The following is a 20,381-nucleotide window of genomic DNA, read 5'->3' on the forward strand; positions in this document are numbered from 1 at the left end:
TGAATTTGGTAATGCAAGGAGATAAGAACTAAGCCTGCATATCATTATGATACGTAGCTCTGAGATCTGATATGGTTATTGAAAGAAATGTGTAATCCCATTGAATAAAATTTGATACAATTTTAACAGGATTTTACATTTCCTGAGAGCAGCAATTCTCAGGCGGAAGAAGGGCCTCCAGAAAGGCCAGTCACCAGCTGTGAGCTCCACTTCTCTTTCAGCTGCTCAGCTCTCTAATACTTTTACATGACTATTTCACACCTGCGTCTGCTGCTGCTGCTCTAAACTCAGCAAGGAATAGGGAACAGTAGGACAAAATTGTTTCTGTGGCGAATCAGGGGACACAACTGCCCATGGAGGCCTTTCTTCAATAAATTATGGCCTACAGGGAAGAAGGTAAGTCTCTCGTGAAGAGCAATAACCATTGTAGAAGTAGCTTCACATGACTGCACTTGGTACCAGTTGAGCAATTTTTGCGATCTCTACTTTCTGATTGAGAGAGTAGCACCACTGGGGTTTTCACTGTCCATGGAATTCGGGATAAGATACACAAAACAGCCCCTCAATGCCCGAGATGTTTCCTGTGCTGGAAGATAAGCACATACAGTACATGGTGTGAAAGAATAAAACCAGCAACTTTACAAAAAGAATGCTACTTTTATTTTCAAATGCTGTAAAAAGCCTCATATAAATTTTTATAATGCTTCTATGTAACTTTCCCAACCACAACTAATGAAACAGTCTAGGAAAAATATAGCAGTTGCCATTTCGACTCCAAGAACGAGCTGCTGTAAGATATCAACATTAAAAGGACAAGGTACAGTATGTTACAATGCTTGTAATTGCTCGTATTATTGAAAAAGTGAGAGCACTTCCTAAGCATTAGAGTATAACCGGGCTAAACTGCAGTATTCCCTACTTGCTGCTGCACAGGAGGAAAGTCACCTCTTTAGAAGGAGCCGACGCAACACCCTTTGTACTGCTTCTGCCCATTTTTCTTAGTGTGGAGAGCTTTCAGCAAGCCCCTTTGCACTTAGGTGAATTCACCCATGTCAGATGCTATTATTCCATACTGTATCCAACGGCACAGGTGTTTTAACAATTGACCTATAAAAATAACACTTATATAACTCTCCAGCAAGGCAAATTTAACAGTGCAAATGCAGTATCAACAATATTTGATTTCTGAATGCTGGCAATTTTTTAAACTCCTTTTGCACATGAAACAACCTCTGCTGATGTCCTGGAGCTAAGGCCACTCACTCACGCTGATAGGAGATGGAACAAAGTGCAAAAGCTCAGCTGTGTTTCCCAATCCAAGCTTCCTCCCCAGTTTCTGGGTATTCAGATCCAGAATTTGGATTCAGGCTCACCACTTCCATCGACGCACTCAAGTTTTCCCTGCTGGAACAGGTTAACTTCCCAGCAAACCTCTGATTACAATTTGCATACACAATTCCACGTTTTTAACAGAAGTTAACAAAACATACTTCCAGAAAATAAATTTTCAACATGGTTGCAATCATCAAGCCATTTCAGGATCTTTGGTACTCCAAGAATAAGAGAAATAAATGGCACAGTGACAAACATCACCAAAGGAAAACACACAACCATCCAAAGGAATAAGACAAAAAATAACAACAGATATGTTTGCACTTCCATTTTTTTGAAAGCCAGTGTAGATTAACCTTCTGTTCTCTTTAGTCCATTACAGTGTCACAGTTTCACCTTTAAAAAAAAAAAACTATCCTAAAAGCAGCAGTTATATTTTGTTTAACTTGACTTACTGATTAAAATAATGCTATGTTTAAAAAACCCCAAAACAACCAGAAAACAAACTACCACAATGCAGGAGTTGATGCTAAACAGGCTGCAGGCTGTTTCCCTATGGATGTGACTTCTGTGTGAGCACTGATATGATTAATCATCTGCAACTTTAAATGAGTATTATCTTTAGTGTTACAAATATGAGGGGTGAGCTTTTTTCCCAGGTTTGTAAACCAGTGAGTATGTACAGATGTAGTTGTTTAATAGCTTTAAATTGTGTATTTCTCTCCCCTCCCCTAAACCCTGCAGGATAAAGAAAGAAAAAAAATCACCGGTATTTACTCAGCATTTGCAGTTTCCATGAAACTTCTCTTGTCTCAGCAAGTTCAAGCAAAAACTTCTGTTTATATTATGCAAATAGGGTTACTCTGGTCCTTTGAAATGTGTTGGTCACAGGAATTCCACTTCTGGTGCACATAGTGCCCCATGAATGATATAGGAAATAAAACCTAATAAAAATCCTCTTTTGAATAGCAGTGTCCTTTGAGGCCAGGTTTGCACCACAGATATTTTCTGCACAAGCTCCTCTGTCTTGTAGAGTGGATTGGAGGCCTTAAAAAAGGGATTTCCTTTCCTGAGAAGCCTCAGAAGCTGCTAGGGCACTGGCAGAATGAAGCCTGAAAGTGTAAAGATGGATTGAAGTGAGTGACTGTCTCTGGACAGTCTTTGGATGGATAGAAGTTGAACTTCACTACGCTGACAAGGCTAAGAACAACACTGGGGAATTTCTGAGGGACCTTGTCCCAACAGTATAAGATCTGGGAAGAAAAAGGGGGAGATCACTGAACTGTTCCCATGTAGTGACCAGCATTTAGGCAAAAGCATAAACTGTATAAATTGGATGGGCCTTGAGGCACTGCCTACTCCCCTTTGATGGCCTGAAGACTACGATTTGTTGCAGAAATGCAGTACAAATAACAGAAGGGAAACAAAATATTGGAGGAAAGACATCGCTGAAGGCCTTAAGGAACCTAGTAGCTGTTGGATGGGGGAAGACCACACACACGAGCAAACCACTGATGCACAGAAAACTTGCTGGCACATTTTTTTATGCAGCAGATGAACACCCCAGTGTGTTTTTAAAACATACAAATAATTGAGAACAGCTGCACCATGGTGCCTAACAGCAATAAGTATTTCTGTAATGGCTTTATAAATAGTCCCTTCCATTTTGCTGCAAAAGCCAGTCTAATGGAGCCGTCTGTAGCCTATGCCAAAACATCCTGTGCTTCACTCCGATGGGTTTTAGAGTGTCTGTCATTTCCGTTCACAGGAAGACAGCAACAGTGACTCTGCTTGTTTAATTACTAGGGAATTGTCCATTGCTCTAAATCTCCTTTGTAACCAGAAAGTGACATCAAAGATCTCTGATGTATTGGGATAGATCTGAAGTACTGCAGATAATATGCTGGTACAGGCAGAGATATAGGTAAATTTGCCAGTGACTGGATAATTGCAAACTGTTTGAGGTGTGCAGTTCAATCCTGAACTGCTGCTGGGCCAAGAAGCAAAACCATACACTGCAAATGGAGGGATTTCTGCTTTAGCTTCCTTGACCCAGGAGAAGACGACCTGTCTCTGCTGCTAGTCTGTCACCATCCTGCAGACGGGGGAGAAAAGCAGTTGGATGTTCTGCCTAATTCAGTTGTGGATGTTTGTGGTTCCTGGAAACTGGACTGCAGACTCATCCCATGGTCCATGGTCCATGTTAGATGGAGATACTAGAAGACAATGGAGCCTACAGGAGAGTCTGACTCTAGTGGGGGCTCCATTTCCTCTAGCTTGGCAGAGGCTGCCACAGGGTACTCTAGAAAGACAAGGCTAAAACGGGATCCCTTCTGCCTGGAACTTCTTGGGGTGACAAAACTCAAAAAGCAACAATTTGGTCACTCTTCTAGAATACATTTTGCACTGACAGAAAAGGCTATTCGAATTACAAGCAGCAAAAAGATGGTCTGCTTTACAGCAGAGGCAGGAATGCAGCCCTGGAAACTGCCATCTCTTCAGAACTTGGTATCAGAAAATCTCCCTTCTGTTAAAAATCTTTATGATTTTTACTCAGATTCCTTTTCTCTTCTGAAGTTGCCAACAGGCATCGTCATCTTAAACAGTAACACCCATCAACTACCATTTAAAGCAAAAACGCCACTGAACGGATCACAGGGACAGTCTCACCACCACACACAGTGAGAAAAGGAAGAAAGAGAAGAAGACATGATCAGCTGATAAAGCCCTCCAGTGGGGAGAAGCGAGGGTAGACAAGGTACACATAGGCCCACAGGACACTGCTATTTAAAATAACTCAGTGTTGCCACACTCACGGGGTATCTGCAGACCACAACTGGAATGCCCTGGAGCAACTGTTCAGAGAATTTTGCAAATGTGGGCAATGTTTTTTTATACTGCGTACCTAAAACCCAGGTAAGCAGTATAGTAACAATGCTGCATAAAATGATATGTTTTACTCCTGGCTGGATTAGATGGTTTACAGTACAAAGCCACACTACAGAGAGGCATAATTAACCGTTATACACACATAGGCAGTGCAGTTAAAGGGATGTACGTTCCTTTTATTCCAGTACCTTTGTATAATAAAGTTAACAAAAATATTCAAATATTAAAAAAAAAAAAAAGAAAAAAGGAAAAAAAAAAAAAAAGCCAGCTGGCACTGCCAACTAATTCCTGTAGTAGTCTCAGAAATCCTAATCCTGTAGAATTTCCTTGTGAAATTGATGCGCACCAGAGTCAATGTATTGATAACTAACGCCAAGCGGGTCTGGTGATGAGCTACCTGAGGTTTGTGTTTTTATATCTTTTGTGGGTTTGTGTTTTGTTTCACAACTTCCCGGCTTTCATATAGGAAGGGATTGAGCCACGCTGCGTGAGCCCTTCAAACCTCTTGTAGGTATAATTGAGGAAAACCCAGTCTTTGGATTTGTAGTCAGGTTCCGTTGTGTTTGGCACTGGAATTCAGAAATAAAAGTAAAAACAAAACAATTAAAACCCAGCATTACTTCTGAGAGGACTTTTCACAGAGCACTGACATAAACAGCCCTGAGCTCTTATTCCCCTAAGTCAGCAAAAGAAATCCTGTTTCTGACCAAGTCAGTTTGACTTTTTCAGTATGTCTACACACCATTACAGGCTCCCATACCTTGACAGAAACCTCTAACACACCCAATAAGATACACAGTTACAAGAAACACAACATTTAGAATGCTCCATGCACAGCAAACGCATGTACACATATTGTGTTATGCTCACCACAAACAGAAGAAAAGGGATATCCAAGTTCTCCCCCGAGAACTACACATATCACACACATATTACTCTCCCAGAACTTCCTCCTGCTTACAGCTTCAGCGAGGTTTGTACAGCCTCTTTTTGTTTCATGAACAGCCCACATGGCTGGCATGCTGCACACGGACATTGACTGCAGTAGGCTTCTATATTTAGCTCCTGGTACTGCTTTTAGAGTTCTACAACAAGGTTTTTAACTGAAAATGCCAAACACACCAATATCAAAGTTTTTATTTAGGTATCTAGATGCACAGTGCCATTTTCAGTGGGGCTGAAATGCCAAAACCAATACAAATGTACTTGGCATTATCCAAATACAGACAAATAATAACAGCTGTTCTTAGGCACTGGAGATTGATTGCTTTTGCATTAAAAGGACTACCTTCCTCACCGTTAAATAAAAGCCATTTCAGAAAAAAGCCTTAGCTTTTTGATAATTCTCATGGTTGTTAGCACATCTACACTTAGCTGTCCTCAATTAATCTTTGATATGTAGCTGCCTATGTTTAAGCCATTAATAATTAATTGAAAACAGTGGGAGTTGGGAGAACTTGGCATGTCAGAGAATCAAGCCTTTTATGTATAAAAATTTCCTACTACTTGCCAATAGAAATTAACAATTACAGAAAACTTCAATGATTTGCAGAGCCACCCAGGTGTATAAGTCATTATGTTAACTCATCACCTGTCTGAAATGTTTTGCCCACAAATATGTGAAGATTTATGTTTGGCATGAAACTCAGAAGTCGTTAAAGATCAAAAGCAAATCAGTGCATAACGTTTTACCAGAATTTGGTTAGACAGACTGTATGGTAGAAAACTGCACTCTTTTCTGTGCTTGCTCTATATGCAAATGCTTTTTATTAACTGTTAAAATCTGTGGGCTTTCCCCCTCCTCCCCTCCAAAGTTCTAAGAAGTAAAAGCTATGAGAGATCACAGATTTACATTTAGATTTGAAAGAAGTCTCTAGTTCAAGTCTGTGTATTACTTTGATTAGAGCATCAGAAAAACAAACACAAACCACCAACAACAAAAGCATCTGTAGAGCATTCTGGCACGTCAGAGAGAGAAAATTGGTATTTACAACAGCAGCCTCACCTGGCTGTAAAATGTCAGATTCGGGAAATTCATCAAAGTTGGAAGTATCATCAATACTTTTGATTTCTATAGGGATTGCAGCTGGTCTTTCCCTGAAAATAGAAACAAGTGCCAGAATAGTGAATGCTAGGAAGAAACACATTAAATTCCAGTTTTAACTTAGTTTTCTACAGTTACAACATGCCTTTAAAGCACAAAGGTTTCACTGAGTCCACGGTGATGTATCTGACTTGCCTGTTTGCTGACACCATGGGGAGATTTACTGGTTTCCTATCTGGCATTAGTATCTTCTTGGCAAACACAATTTTCCCATTAACCAAAACAGCATTCGACACTTAGCTGCCATATCGCTATTGCTATGATCTTGGTTGTCACCAAGAACCACTGTGGTTCATTTCATAAACCCAGCTGAGCAGGACTTTACTTGCATTTGGAGCCATCAGATGTGTTACAATTCCAGTGCTCAGCAGCAGCCTGGTCCTCATCCAAATATCTTTCAACTGTAGTTCCTATTTCTGACACTCAGTCACCAATATCTCTCACCTAGAATTGGTTGCCTCTGACATGTTACTGCTTTATTAGCTCAACAATTACGGAGCCCTTTAAGAAGTCTTAAGGTGGCTTTCGAAAGTGCTTAAGTGACATGTCCCACGAAAGCATTCAGACTGGAACACGGCACGGTGGGGAAGTCATTAATTTACACCTGTAAACTTATTGCGCTTGTAATTATTACAATTACAATTAAATACACTTCTGAGTGGAACAGGGAAACCATTTCACTAGGTTGCCAAATGTGGCGTGAACAGATATGTTACTGCTCTTGCTGCTTATTAATGCCTCCCACGCTGAGGAGAGAAATTAAATGAGGCTTTCTGCACCAGAGAAAATGAGAAGTACAAGAGCTGTACAATCACATGGCCTCAGCATGCATTTTCATGTAGAAAATTCAGTATTACCGAAAAAACCCCACACTATCTCAAACATTAAAAGAGAGCTAAACAGTAGCCATCATTTCAACTGAAAGGATCTGTGGGGCCACCAAATTCTGTTCTAAAGGTGCTACACACATTTGGGTATGTGTAGCTGTAGGTCAGCTTCTGCAGGCGCACACTCAGACTGCAAGTGGCACGGCTGCCTTGGCCAGGCCCTCTACCCAGGCGTGGTCCAGCAGAATTTGGCCACATAGGTGAGTCAGTGCCTCTGCCCAGTGCTCTGTAGACCTACCGGTTCACTCCGGTGTAGTATCTGCAGCATGCAATAAAGACATGCCCTGCATTTTCCTCTCACTTGCTGCCTCTCCTCTTCATTCATCTATTTCCCCTGCATTTCTGGAATAGAGTTTGCTTTTCTTGTGTTCCTATTACAAAAAAAGTTAATTATAGCAATAGCTGCAGAGCCGACTATTACAGGAAGAGGAGGTCTCTGCTGACATCAGAGCATACATCAGGAATAACACAGCAACCCTACCACAGTTTCTTTCCATCCTGGGCACTCTTGGGCAATCCGAGGCATCTCAAGGTCTGATCAGAGCTTAAATGTCTTGAGATGCCTGAAAACCTTTGCTGTCACCCACCTACTGCCAGTAGCTGCCTTTCAAAATAAAAGATAAATTCAAAATAATTATCCTTGACATCATAGTACATGAAATTCTTGCTTCCATGGCTTTTATTCTCTCTACAAAATGTGTGTGTGTATCTATGCATACCTGATATGTCCCCAGTCCACTCCCTCAAAAAACGGGTGACTTTTTATTTCTTCTACTCCATTACTACCAATTCTATTTTCTGAGTCGATACAAAACCTGAAAAAGTCGAAAAAATAAAGGGAAAGTTACAATCAATGCAGACAGAAGCAACAGCAAATGAAACTGCTGTGGCATCCTGTATCAGGAATTTGAGGAAGTTCTTATTGTTCCATCACTTGCGGTAATGTAAAAGCAGCCTGTTGCATCTAGGAGAAGCAGAATGCTGTAAGAGTCCCAAAACAAAAAGCTATGATGACAGTAACTTACGACTTCCTACACTGCTGCATCCCCATCTTCAAGGTTTGTGAGAAGTTGCAGCAGTTCTAGCCCTGTAAGATTAGTTCAGAATGGAGGCTAAGTCCCTGCCACTGAAAACTCCTCTGCATGTCCTCAACTATCTAAAATCCACATTTCCCAGTCAAACTAACAGGAACAGATAGATTCAGTGAAATAGGACCACTCTCTGATGTCACATTTTGGAACTACAATGAGCCAGACACATTCAAAACATGCCACGTCCCTGTTCTCCCTATCATCTCCTCTTCCCTCTCCTTAGCAGACCAGGCACAATGGTACAATGACCCAAGGCCTATTTGTGATACAGCCCAGCTGCATAACCTCATCTCAGACTCCAAAAGACACTGTCAATTTATGAGAAGAAGCTGTGAGAAAGTCCACAGAGTCAATTAAGAAGAAAAAGGTGAAAATGGAGACAGAGATAGGATTGTTCCCTGCTTAGGTAGGCAGGAGAAAAAACACCAACAGGAAAAGTATAAAATCCTGAAAAAATAAAATAGGAAGGTAGAAGCTCTCTGACAGCAACTCAGTGACATCAGAGATTTGTTCCAGTGACTAGCAGAGGCTGACATTTCTCCTCTGGACTGATGCCTGCCTGGACCAATGCCTGAGCTGGCTGGAAAAGACTCTCATCAGAAGTATCTTGTAAAGGAGATGGTGAGCATACCAATGCTTAGCCTAAGGAGTTCATTAAATCCTAGCTATCTTTTGTATGTTTTAGCAAAGCCAAAACTGCTTTATATTTTTACACTGTCCTTGCAGTCTCTTTCAGTATGGCCAAAGATGTCACCAGTGCCACAAAGAGGGAGGCTTACAATAACAGGAAAAAACGCCCATGTCAAACAAAAAGCTCGGTCTTGCCAAGTGTGGAGTCACCTGATGACCTCCTGGAAATTGGGAGTACTTGGTAGCATGGGGATGTGGGCCTCCTGTTGCTCTAAAAGTCAGCTGGCCTTTGTTAAATGAAATCCTGTTTGCCTAGATGAGCAAAGCCTCTGGTGGTTGATTTAGTTATCCTGAACTCAGTCTCTCCACATGATCACATCATCCAGATTCGCAAGGCGCTTTGCACGCGAACACACCACAATACAAAAGAGGTCACCGTCTCACTAGTTAGGGAAATTTTCAGCAAGTGATTTAGTAAGATAACAAGGTAGGCTGTAACTGTCTCCAATTATAGTCTGTAATGAATGTTCTTTTACTTGTAGTCGAGTGTCACTTGGGAAAAACACTGCTTACATTTCTACTGTACCCCAGCCAGCAGGTTGATGCCAAGTACTAATAATAGACCTCAAACTTTGTAAAACAGTTAGCCAGACCAGACTGCAGGACTTGTCAGGCTTTGTCTGAACTTGATCTTATTTTAGATTGGTTTTATCTATATCCATAAAAATAAAGAAACTTCAGCTTTGTCTGCAACTTCCTTTAAGTTGAAATATATGTTGTCTGAACTTGTCCAAGCTGTAATGAATAAGGTACCCAATGGCCAGCTGTTTGTTGCCTAACCTGCTGGTTTGATCTCGTTTTAGTAAATTGTCTATAACAAAAGCTGGCTTACCCTAATTTAAATCCTTCCATGTATGGAGAAAAGCTAATAAATTCAAGTAGTCATTGTACATGTAAGTTCATAAGCAAGACATGTTAACAAATCTACTGCCTGAAATATCTAAAAATGCCCCAAACACAGCCAAGACTGAGGAAGAAGAAATCCTCCGCAGCAACACTGTACTCTTTCCAGCAAAGATGGGATGCTGGCAACACACCAGACAGGTTAATTGGAACACTAGAGAGAGAGATACTGAAAACATAAATCCATTACACACAAACTTATTAATGAGGATTAGCAATAACAATGTGAACTGTTAGTATCACTGTAAGTGGATTAAGAATAACTATTTGTTGTATTTACTATGTTTGTTGTACGCTGTTTGGACTAAATCTAGTTCTTGGCTCTGCCTATGAAGTATGTTCACCTTTTTGCTTGTAACAAAATTGTGTAAGCATGTAATATGATTGGGGCAAGGGGGAAGGAAGGCATCAAAGCCAAAAACCTCCCCCTGCAAAAAAACTCCCAGGACAAAAAAGCATTTCTGCCTGGCCTTGATACCAAAGCGCCTGCAGAAACTTCAGCACAAACTGAACGGATTCAAAACTGTCATTTTGGAAAAACTAAGTAAAGCCAAAACACCCAAAGATTTCTGTTCAGTGCATTAAATTGTGGTGAGTGGTTATTTTCTAGTTCCCTCTGAGAAGACAAAAATTGTGTGCTAATAACCTTCTTTACAGTCTGCTCTGTTTCTCCTCATACTGTGGCACAAATCAAGATCATTACAGCTTATTCCTTTATCTTAAACAAATGGCAAAGGGAAAAAAGATGATGGATGGTGACACAGAAGAAACCAACTTTCCCTCTAATCTAAAGTTTCCTTCATGCAGAATGGAAAGTTAACCTAATAGAAGATGACTATGTCTGGGTAAGTGGCCAGAAGTGGGCTTTTGTTACTGACCTTAGAATTAAATCCTTTGCTTTTTCTGAAATGGGCACCTCTGGAGGAAATACCAGTGTTTCTTTCCAGTTCATAACTTTCCTATAAGTCTCTTGTGGCGTTTCTGAGCAGAAAGGTGGATACCCTGCACAAACAAACGGAAATATTAACAAGCTTTTCCCAGAAGAAGAAAGTGACCTGGGCCTCTGCTTTTGCCACTAGGGTTCCCAAACCTAACAGGTACTACCAAGCAAAAGTTTTCTCTTTTGTAATGCAGCATTAAAGGTTATTCTGTTACTTCCAATAATGACTGAACTGCAAACACATTTAATAGTGAACAGCTACTCACTGTAACAGCTGAGGCATCACCTCTTGCTGTCTTCTTGGAAAGGAGGAAGGACTTCAAAGTTTTCTGGAAGCTGAATTTGGGGCTTACTTCAGGTAGAACAATGAAGTTCTGGTACCACTACTATGCAGGGGATCAGACTCAGTGAACTAATGAACCCTCTACCTCTGAACCCTTTGAATGATTCTTAAGTTGGAGTTTTACATACCTATTAGCATTTCATACATAATCACTCCCAAAGACCACCAATCACACAGCTTGTTGTACCCAGTCTGCATAAATACTTCTGGTGCAATATAGTCTGGGGTTCCAACAGTAGAATATGCCTGGAAAGAAAGAATAAACTCTTTACAAGATGAATACTATGTTTTTACTCTTTGCAAACCCTTTTCCTGGGGATTCATATATAGGAGCTTGTTATTTGGATGGATAAGAATGCCTAATTTGAGAATTCACAGATTCTAAAATCCCAAGAACATTATTCTTTTTACAGGAGTAACCATAGAGAACCTTGAAAGTAAATGGAAATCATCCTCCTAAAAGTGATGATGTAATATTCCCACTGCAATAGCAGAAGGTCATCTTAGCTGAAGCTTCAGGTAGCCACTGAAACACACAAGAAGTTCTGTAGTTGTTGGCTTTCTAAAAAAAAGAAGGAAGAGAAAAGAAGGAATAACCAGTGGTAGATTCCCATGTGTGACACTGGTGATAAATAGCTGTTGAATGTACTACCTTGTCTTTATTGCAAAATTAATTTGAGCTCCTTCTGGACCCAGGCTCCATCCTTTTAACCTTTTAAAAGCCTGTATGATTCTGGCTAACAACTAGATCTTGAGCTATTTGGGAATTTCTGTTTACCGATTGAAAATTTTGCCCAGGATGGTGGGGTGAGAAAAATATGAAAACCAAACAAAAAAGTTTTTACTTTCATTTTCTGACAAGAAACAAAACACTTCATTAAACAGAGCCAAGACATTTAGTTTTGCACCAATGGAAAGCCAAGAATATGGCTCCTTTTTAAACAGTGTTGATAAAAGTTGTCATATTGGCCTTTTATTCTCTCTGTTGGACTGCCTCATGATTCACCTAGCTTCACCATGTAGTTCTACCACATCAGGCTTTACTGACCCGGAGATGTAGTCTTTTCAGGGATCTCACTCCAAGCAGGATCAAGGGCATGAAAAACAGTCCCTGTGAGGCAGCGTGATTGCAACTTAATCTCGCTGTGTCTCATGAGGCAAAAAAACCAACCAAAAGCTTTTCGGGAATACTGCAGCATATGACTTTTAAACCAGAGTGCAAAGTAAAAAGTTCCAAAATTTGAAAACTGATGTTTTTGCAACTGCTATTTGGTGAAAATCATGAGCAGGGCTGAAATTCTGAAGCCCCATGGCTGACAGATACTTTCTTTTGATTCAGTTAATGTCACAGCTTCCTATATTACTTGACCACTCCTCATTATAAACCCAGGCTGCAGCACTCCAGTGCTAATACCCTCCACTGCCTTTGAATCACATTCCCATTCAGCAGAAGGACAAACAAATTTTCCCCACAATTCTCTGAAAAAGCACCACAGAGCTCTGCATCTTCTTGCAACACTGAACTGCAGGAGTTCACACACAGTGTCAACACCACATCAGTCTAGAAGACAAACTCAAGATACAGCTTTGCTAAGTGGTTACTGACACCTAAGGTTAGTTAGTCCAGATGTTTGTAAGGGAAACAAAGGCATAGAGAAGAGCAGGGTCTTGCTAGTCACAGCTCTGAAATCAAACAGACAAAGCAACCCTGAGCTATTCCATAACTGGAATCACTAGACCATCTTCTTTTGAGTTATTTGCAATTTTGGGAGCTTGAAGAGAGCAACATCTGAGGGCCTTTCAGTTTTTTTAAAAACAGCAGCATTAATGCAGAGCTTTTATTTAACTTTTTCTGCCAATAGTTTAAAAGGAAAAAAAAATATACATAATTTTAATAACTCACCAGCTGTCGCCTGTTCTTCTTCCATGTTTCTGCTTTTCTCTTTGAGTTCATGTTCTGAAATGCTAATTTATAAAGTAGTTATTAGATAATAAATGCATTTGTGAGAATTAAAAGAAAATATACAAACACTCTGATTTCAAAGAATAACTGGTTTGTATCTTTAGAATGCTTTAGCCTAGAAACAAATACTCAGTCGTAACTGGAGCTGGGAAAACAATAACAACTACTGTCCAATTTGCAGCTGAAACTCATCCAAGTAGGATACAGTAGCAATTCTATATTAGAACTTCCTGAAAGTCTTATACATTGATCTGGGCTAAGCAGCACTTATTGTTGCAGCTGGCAATATCTATTCAGATGCAGGCAATGGTACTTTTAAGCAACAAGTGAAGAATCCAAGAACTGCAGAGGAAGTCTACATTTGTAGAATAACACACTAATGTGGTTGTGTCACCAAGGCATATTGATGAACAACTTTACTCTTAGGAAAAGCTTTGTGAGATTGTCACTGACTTCAGTAAGTCCGCGCAGGAAACCTATGTCCCTTCTGAAAGAGCATCTCTCTAAGTTCCTAACATTGTTCTGAAAAATACATTAAGACACAGATACATTAGGTGCATTTGTATCTGTGTATGGATATGCAAAAGTACAGCAACACTGCAGAAATTCTAACTTTTCCTGTGAAATGCTTCCATGTCCGAGGGAACGAGCATTTCCAGTCTTCCAATTAAATGCAATCATCCTGACCAATCTTGCTTATCCCAGTAGATATAAGTTAAGATGTGGCATAGCTGCAGCTCAGAACTATTTAAATGGTTAACTAGGACACCTTCTACTTACAGAAGTCACTTGGTGGGTTGTGTGTAAGGTTCCTGTAGAACTCTGTTCTGTGAGCCTTCTTTAAACCTGTGCATAGCCCAAAATCAGACAGTTTTACATGACCCTAAAAAAAAATAAAATATATAAATATATTGATGAGAGAAGATGAAAATATAGTTTAGAAAGGTAGTGCTTGAAAAAGAAAGTTTTAAAAACTGCACATGCCTTCTCAGGCCACGATGGACTTGCACAGGACTACCTAATCCAGGACAACTAGGCAAATAATGACTGAATCTTGGCGTATTTGAGAGTGTGTTTTCTCTCAAACAGGTTATTGCCCCCTGGGAACAGTTATACATACAATTCTGCAAGAGCTGAGGGCAGCTAGTTTGCCTGGTTTTGTTTTGAGCTTGATGCCACTGAGACTGCAAAAGTCTCCAGGATGGTAACCTGGCTTTAATCAGGTTTCCAGACATCAGAGCTGGATAGTCTGCAGACTTGTATATGATGCTTACTGAGGTCCCTTTAATGGCTTGCTATAGTTAGTCTAACAGACAGACTCGCCTCCGCTGGCAAGTAGGTAATGAAACAAGTAAAATAACTGTAGGAACTGAACTGATTATTTAACATTGTCTGAATGTTTCATGCTTTCGTTCATCTTGAAGTAACCAAGGTTATCCGTTTTTAAAGTCTATGAATATAGAATCATGGAATTGTTTAGGCTGGAAAAGATCTTTAATATTGAGTCCAACTGTTGACCTAGCACTGCCGAGCCCACCATGTCCCTAAGAATATGAGCATTTGGGCATCTTAAGTGGATTTCTCACTTAAAAGTATTGCCTTAAAAGGATTAAAAGGCTTTTCAGTTAAAACCAAGGGTGGTTTTACTTTAAGCATATTGGTGTTCCACAAGGAAAAGACAGAGACCACTTTCTGTCTTTACTCCAGCTAGTTTAAATCACTGGTGTGGCACTACTAGTTCCCACTGATTAGCACTGTTATAAATGGCATTATCTGTGGACTGAATGTTTAAAGCATAGGCAGTTTACATGCACATTACATGCCTTAGCATCCAGCAGAAGGTTATCTGGTTTAATATCTCTGTGGATGAATCCCAGCTGGTGAATAGCATCTATGGCCAACACAGTTTCGGAAATGTAAAACTGTGTCTCCTCTTCTGATAAGGTGTCTTTCTTCATTAATAAGGTCATCATGTCACCTAATCAAAGAGATGGAAATACAGCTTAGAAATCAGAACATTTTAATCACAAGACTAATTCCACGTGAAACCCCAGTAGAATCCAAATTTGACCTTGCAACTGGCCTTATAGCTACTAATTATAAAGCTATTATTGCAAGGACCTACATACCCAACATACTTTTTTAGTAAATTGGATGTAAACCTGTTGAAAATCCTGAATAGGAAGAGCCCAGGAAGTGAATTTTAACACATAATGCATATATTGTACAAATAAACTGTTTAAACAAGAGCTTTTATTGTTGTTTTTACTGTTAATAGCTTCAGCAGTAAAAAGCAGAACATTGGATTAGAGTAATTATTTAATCCAAGTCTATTTTAATGCCCCTTCGTAACTTTTCTCCTTCCCCTAAAAATCAGGAATGGTTGCACCACTGGGACTTGATTTAAAACACCATTGAAATTTTTACCATCACAAATTTTACAGCATGCTTGTGTGTAACATTTTACAAAGCTGACAACAAGAGCAAAGGAAGAAGTACTTGTGATTACCTACCGCCACAACATACAGCTTACCTCCAGGCAAGAACTCCATGATCAGGTAAAGATTTCTTTTATCCTGAAAGCTGTAAAACATTTTCACTACCCAGGCTCCATCCGCTTCAACCAAAATATCTCTTTCTGCTCGGATATGGGCCACCTAAAATTTAAAAGAAAAAACAAACTATTATTAAAGGACAATTTAAATATTTCAACGAGGAACAGAATATTACTGCCTAGTCTTAAAATCCATTTTCATGATCTTTAGGAAAGAAACTATTTTTCATTCTTTCTTCATAGTTTTTTACTAGATCCTACAAATTTTTGGGAGCCAAAATACCCACAAGAAACTCACAGAAGTCAACTCAATGTTAAAAAAACCCTGTTCACACAACTTTGCAGAACGATCTCTAGAAACACAAAGCATAGCTTCATAGCTTGTTAATCTGGTTTTGTTTGTTTGGAAAGAACTGACAAAGCTGGTGAAAAAGTGCAATTCCCTTTTTTACTATACCTAAAATGAAACGGAAACATTAAATAAAAAAGCCAGAGCTGACCATCACAGAGCTTTATATGGCACATGGTAGTGTCACTGATGCAAGCTTAGACAAAAATTCCATGTGCCAATACTGACGAAATTATTAGAAAAGGCCAGAGGTGTTCTTAAAGAATTCAAGAATCAAGAGGTAAATGGTAAATGTGTTATGATTATTGTCACAAGTCACCAGATTTCTCATACACGTATAGAAAGAAAGAGCTAATAGCTACTTCTAAACTAATATCTCAGTTTAAACTTGGCAAGATAAGCCTAGGAAATCTTCTCTAGGAACAGTGACAGTGTCTAAACTAATTACTTCCTGTAAAACCCGATTCCTTCACTGCTGTGAAGAAAGAAATGCCCGACTTACACTGAACTACTGTCTAGTTCCCAAGTCACCATTGCACATACTGATGACAGTGCATGTACCCCATCTGGAAGGGGTACATGGTACACAGGGACTGCTCCTATGCACATGCTCCATTCGCATAGCAAACCTTACTTAAACTGCATGGCAAGTGCCTTGGCCATTTGGGAAAAGGGCTGGGATGAGTTTCAGCCCACAGATGACAGTGGGTAGCGATGAGCACAGTGGCCAGTATTGAAGCAGTGCAAAAATGGTAAAGGTCTTGAGCTATGTAAGCAGGGGGAAGTGAAGAAAAGATGGAGCCATTCCTCCAAGTGATGTGCATGAAGCTAGCCCAGAACTGATATAGCCACCACTGCTGCTGATGGGCAAGTGAGTTTCAGAATATCTGACGTGACTCAGGCTATTCCAGCTCCAGCTGAAGCCTTGGGGTAAAAAAAAACCAAACAAACACAGAGAGCTGTTACCCCATGAATTCACTGGGAACAAATAGTAGAGATTGGAAGAGGATGGTGTGTTTCACTAGAATGTACCCTCATACTTCAGGAAAATGAAAGACATGCATGGAAAAGTATTTCTTTACAGCTCTAAGATTTTCATTATTCATACACCAGAAAACAACTTCTGAAGAGAAAATATGTACTACTATTCCAGCTTCAAGGGCAGTCTTCTTCATCTCTTCCCCAATTCTACTGGCCAGGAGCATCTTTACGTGTACGTGTTCTTTTCACAGGGTTTCACAGGGCCCTGGGCTCTCTCTCTGTAGTAGGCACTCCAACTTTGACTCATCCAGCTCTATTTATTCTCATCAGAAAATATTTCTTTCCACCCTCCACTCCTCAATGTGGCTATAAAATACAATATTAAAACCTTGCTTAAAAACCAGCCAGGATATCTCCCAGTGCTATCAGGCTTGAAAAAAGATAATAAAAAAAAATCTTCGTTATCTTGTATTTGTGTCCTGTGTTGCTTTCCACTGAACAAACCAGGCAATGAAAATTACAGCAGAAAAAACACTTTCCAGGGAAGATTTCCATCCCAAATGAAATGGAGAGTGCCAGCTCAGCCCCATTGCCACATCAGGTTACAAAATGAGGGCAAGGCTTTAACCTGAGGGCCACACGTATCCTGCCTGCTGTGCAGAACATGCTGTTTCTCTAGTCCCCTGTATTAAGGGCATGGGCTTGAGGAGACCAAAAGTCTGTGCCAGGAAAAAAAGTAAAGTAGAAGTACCACTGCTGGGAGACGTAATACAAGAGCAAATGATGGGTAAGGTTCAGTCTTAGGTTTGATACGGAAAAGTCCTCTCTTATCTGCCCTTTTGCTTGAGACATCTGCACTTGATTTCCTTGCTTTGTGGTGCCGAAGTACTTGCCATGTCTGACCAGGAATTTGCAGTGTATTGTTAACTAAAAAGTAAAAGCAAAATCCAAACCAAACTAACAAAAACAAAGCAAAACAACGCAAGACCCAGCTAAAAAGGAAAACAAAGGAAAATGAAGCCATTGAACAGTGGGATATCTGTTGGTATCTAACCATCAAAAGAAAATGTCAAATACTCTCAGTTTACACGTTGGCACAATATTACTTTTCAAGAAGCACTTCCCTTGAAATGCAGTTTTACATATTACGTACTATAAGGTCTGTGTTGATAAAGGAAGGAAAACAAAACCAAAACCCAACCCGACTTTGTCTCTATTCAAAACTGATTGTAAATAAAACATTTTTTAAAATGTTGTTACATGACCTTATTTCCTAACTTTTGCTTATTCTTGTGTACTGTGCTAGCAGCTCCATAGATGCTTTGGGCTGCTATACCATTATTGGGGCTTTCAAAGCGGAAAATATGACCAAATAGTATCTGCCACAAAGAACCTCAGCAATTTTCTAGAGAGCCTAAGTTTGAAACCTAGGGGACTTATACAACACACACCTGCTCTTTCTCCAGCATGTCTGCTTTCCTTAGTATCTTCATTGCATAAATATGACCTGTATCCTTCTTTTGAACGAGGCGTACCTATAACGAGAAATACAACCCACTCAATCTTCTCTACACCAAAATTAGACCCCAGTGTGGAATCTACTGGAAGGCTCAACATTGCTGGGCATAGAAAAGTTCTTTTGTTAAACATTTAAAAAACCATGGAAAAAAGAAATATTTCTACACTACATACATAGTGATGAGCAGACAATTTGAAGTAACTATTGTTTTAGGAAAACTCAGCAGGCACAGTAAACGCCAGGTAGCTGTGAGATTGTGCACGCTAAAATTCAAGAGCAGATACAAATGTGATGTGACACGGGGCAGGGAGAATGTTTATGAAGGGGAGCTGTGCAACAGCAAATCCATCAATTCTTGGAGCCACATGGGCAACATCAGTTTAGGAAGTTGCAGGAAACCTCCCAGGGCCTTTCCAGGGGCCTTGAGAAATTGATGCACGTAATTCATTACTTGACTTACCACACTTGCACAATTATTCAAATAGCTGCTGTTCTGCAATAAAACTCCCCAAGTGGAACTTTTTATTCTGTAATTAAAATGTTTCATTTTAATGTTCAATCCAATTTCAATATCCTGTTCAAGCAAGAATGCCACAAACCTCCCCAAATGCTCCTCTTCCTATAACTTTCAAAGATTCAAAGTCATCCAAGCCAAGCCTAGTCCTCTTCAGCCGCAGAAACTCTGTTTCTTTGCGAGCGTGTTGTGACCGGCGCAGTTTTTTCTGAGGAGACACAGAGACAGAAGTTTGTAAGTCATTTGACAGTAGAAAATCAAGATAGACACTCTCCCTTCCTGTGAAATATTTCGCTGTAATCCTAATGGAAGAGAGAAATGTAAAAAGGAGAAGTCTTTCTAAATTTCTAAAAGTATGATCCAGGAGCACAGTCTTCAATACAGAGGCCCAGGTTCACATTTTTGGGGGGGTTGTGTTATTATTTTTAATACTTAGATCTAAATAAATGGGAATAAAAAATAATTAATTAAAAAAAATAAAATCACACTGGTTCAAAGTGCATCAGTCCAAAGGCCAAAGTCACCAGCTGAGGCAAGGACTCTTGGTTTTGGGCATCTGAAGGATCAATAAAAGCTGAAACTTGCACCCCACCAAAAAGAAGGGGTGCAAAAAAGGCAACAAGAAGCCTGGCAGGCAGTAGAGATCCATTTGGTTTATGGCAGGCAAACACTCGTATTTGAAAGAAAAACCTGTCATACATTTTGTTCTATAAAAATGTCAATGAGATTCAGCCTGAGAGAAGACGAACACCGACCAATGCTCCCAAAGATGCCGAGAGTATTTCAGACCGTTAATGAGATCCATCGATCAGGCACCTAACTGCCAGATTTTGTACTAGGGTGACAGCTTCATTTAAAACCACAAGATGGCATTGCGCACTCACGGTCGCCCTTCTCTCTTCCCAGAAGTTACGGCAGCCGGACAAACTCAGAAATCACTGAGGCACTGCTCCTGCTTATTTCCCTGACAACCCTTGAAGGCCGTACAGACACCTATGGTTTGGTGGGCCTCAGAAAAGCAACTTATTGACCAAAGTTCTGAGAGATGCCAAGCAGACAGAGATCCCTCCTTATCTGTATCCAAATGTAGCAAGGGTTTACCCAGTTTATTGCTTAAATGAACTAAAAATGGTTCAGCATTTTGCATTCTATCCACTTCTAAGCGCATCTCACCTTCTTTTCTTGCCAAATAGAATGGCAAACAAGTTTAATCTTTGAAAAGCATGCTATATACTTGATGTGGCCACGTCTCATAAGGACTAAGGGTGTCATAAAAAGCCTCAGCTATTGCAAGTATCATTCAAGAGTATTCACAGCTTCCC

At 40.0% G+C, this 20,381-nt stretch overlaps 1 protein-coding gene across 5 annotated transcripts in view; it reads right to left on the bottom strand.

Moving 5' to 3' along the window:
* Window positions 1-637: 637 nt before the first annotated feature.
* STK38L (serine/threonine kinase 38 like) overlaps window positions 638-20,381 on the bottom strand; it is a 51,127-nt gene continuing 31,383 nt past the window's right edge. For 3 of the 5 annotated variants that reach the window (XM_030478571.1, XM_030478573.1, XM_030478572.1), the window contains exons 4-14: window positions 19,145-19,267; window positions 18,478-18,561; window positions 15,676-15,799; window positions 14,966-15,120; window positions 13,923-14,025; window positions 13,083-13,144; window positions 11,308-11,425; window positions 10,775-10,898; window positions 7,932-8,027; window positions 6,227-6,318; window positions 638-4,790 (exon numbers count right to left, since the gene is read on the bottom strand). In XM_030478571.1, the coding sequence (XP_030334431.1) occupies window positions 4,663-4,790; window positions 6,227-6,318; window positions 7,932-8,027; window positions 10,775-10,898; window positions 11,308-11,425; window positions 13,083-13,144; window positions 13,923-14,025; window positions 14,966-15,120; window positions 15,676-15,799; window positions 18,478-18,561; window positions 19,145-19,267 (1,209 nt within the window). In that variant the 3' untranslated portion in view covers window positions 638-4,662. Of the gene's footprint in view, window positions 4,791-6,226; window positions 6,319-7,450; window positions 7,584-7,693; window positions 8,028-10,774; window positions 10,899-11,307; window positions 11,426-13,082; window positions 13,145-13,922; window positions 14,026-14,965; window positions 15,121-15,675; window positions 15,800-18,477; window positions 18,562-19,144; window positions 19,268-20,381 lie in introns of those variants that run through there. The other 2 variants (XR_003990445.1, XR_003990446.1) reach the window with 2 other exon arrangements.

This window comes from Strigops habroptila, chromosome 3 (assembly GCF_004027225.2).
Source record: "Strigops habroptila isolate Jane chromosome 3, bStrHab1.2.pri, whole genome shotgun sequence".
Lineage (NCBI taxonomy): Eukaryota > Metazoa > Chordata > Aves > Psittaciformes > Psittacidae > Strigops > Strigops habroptila.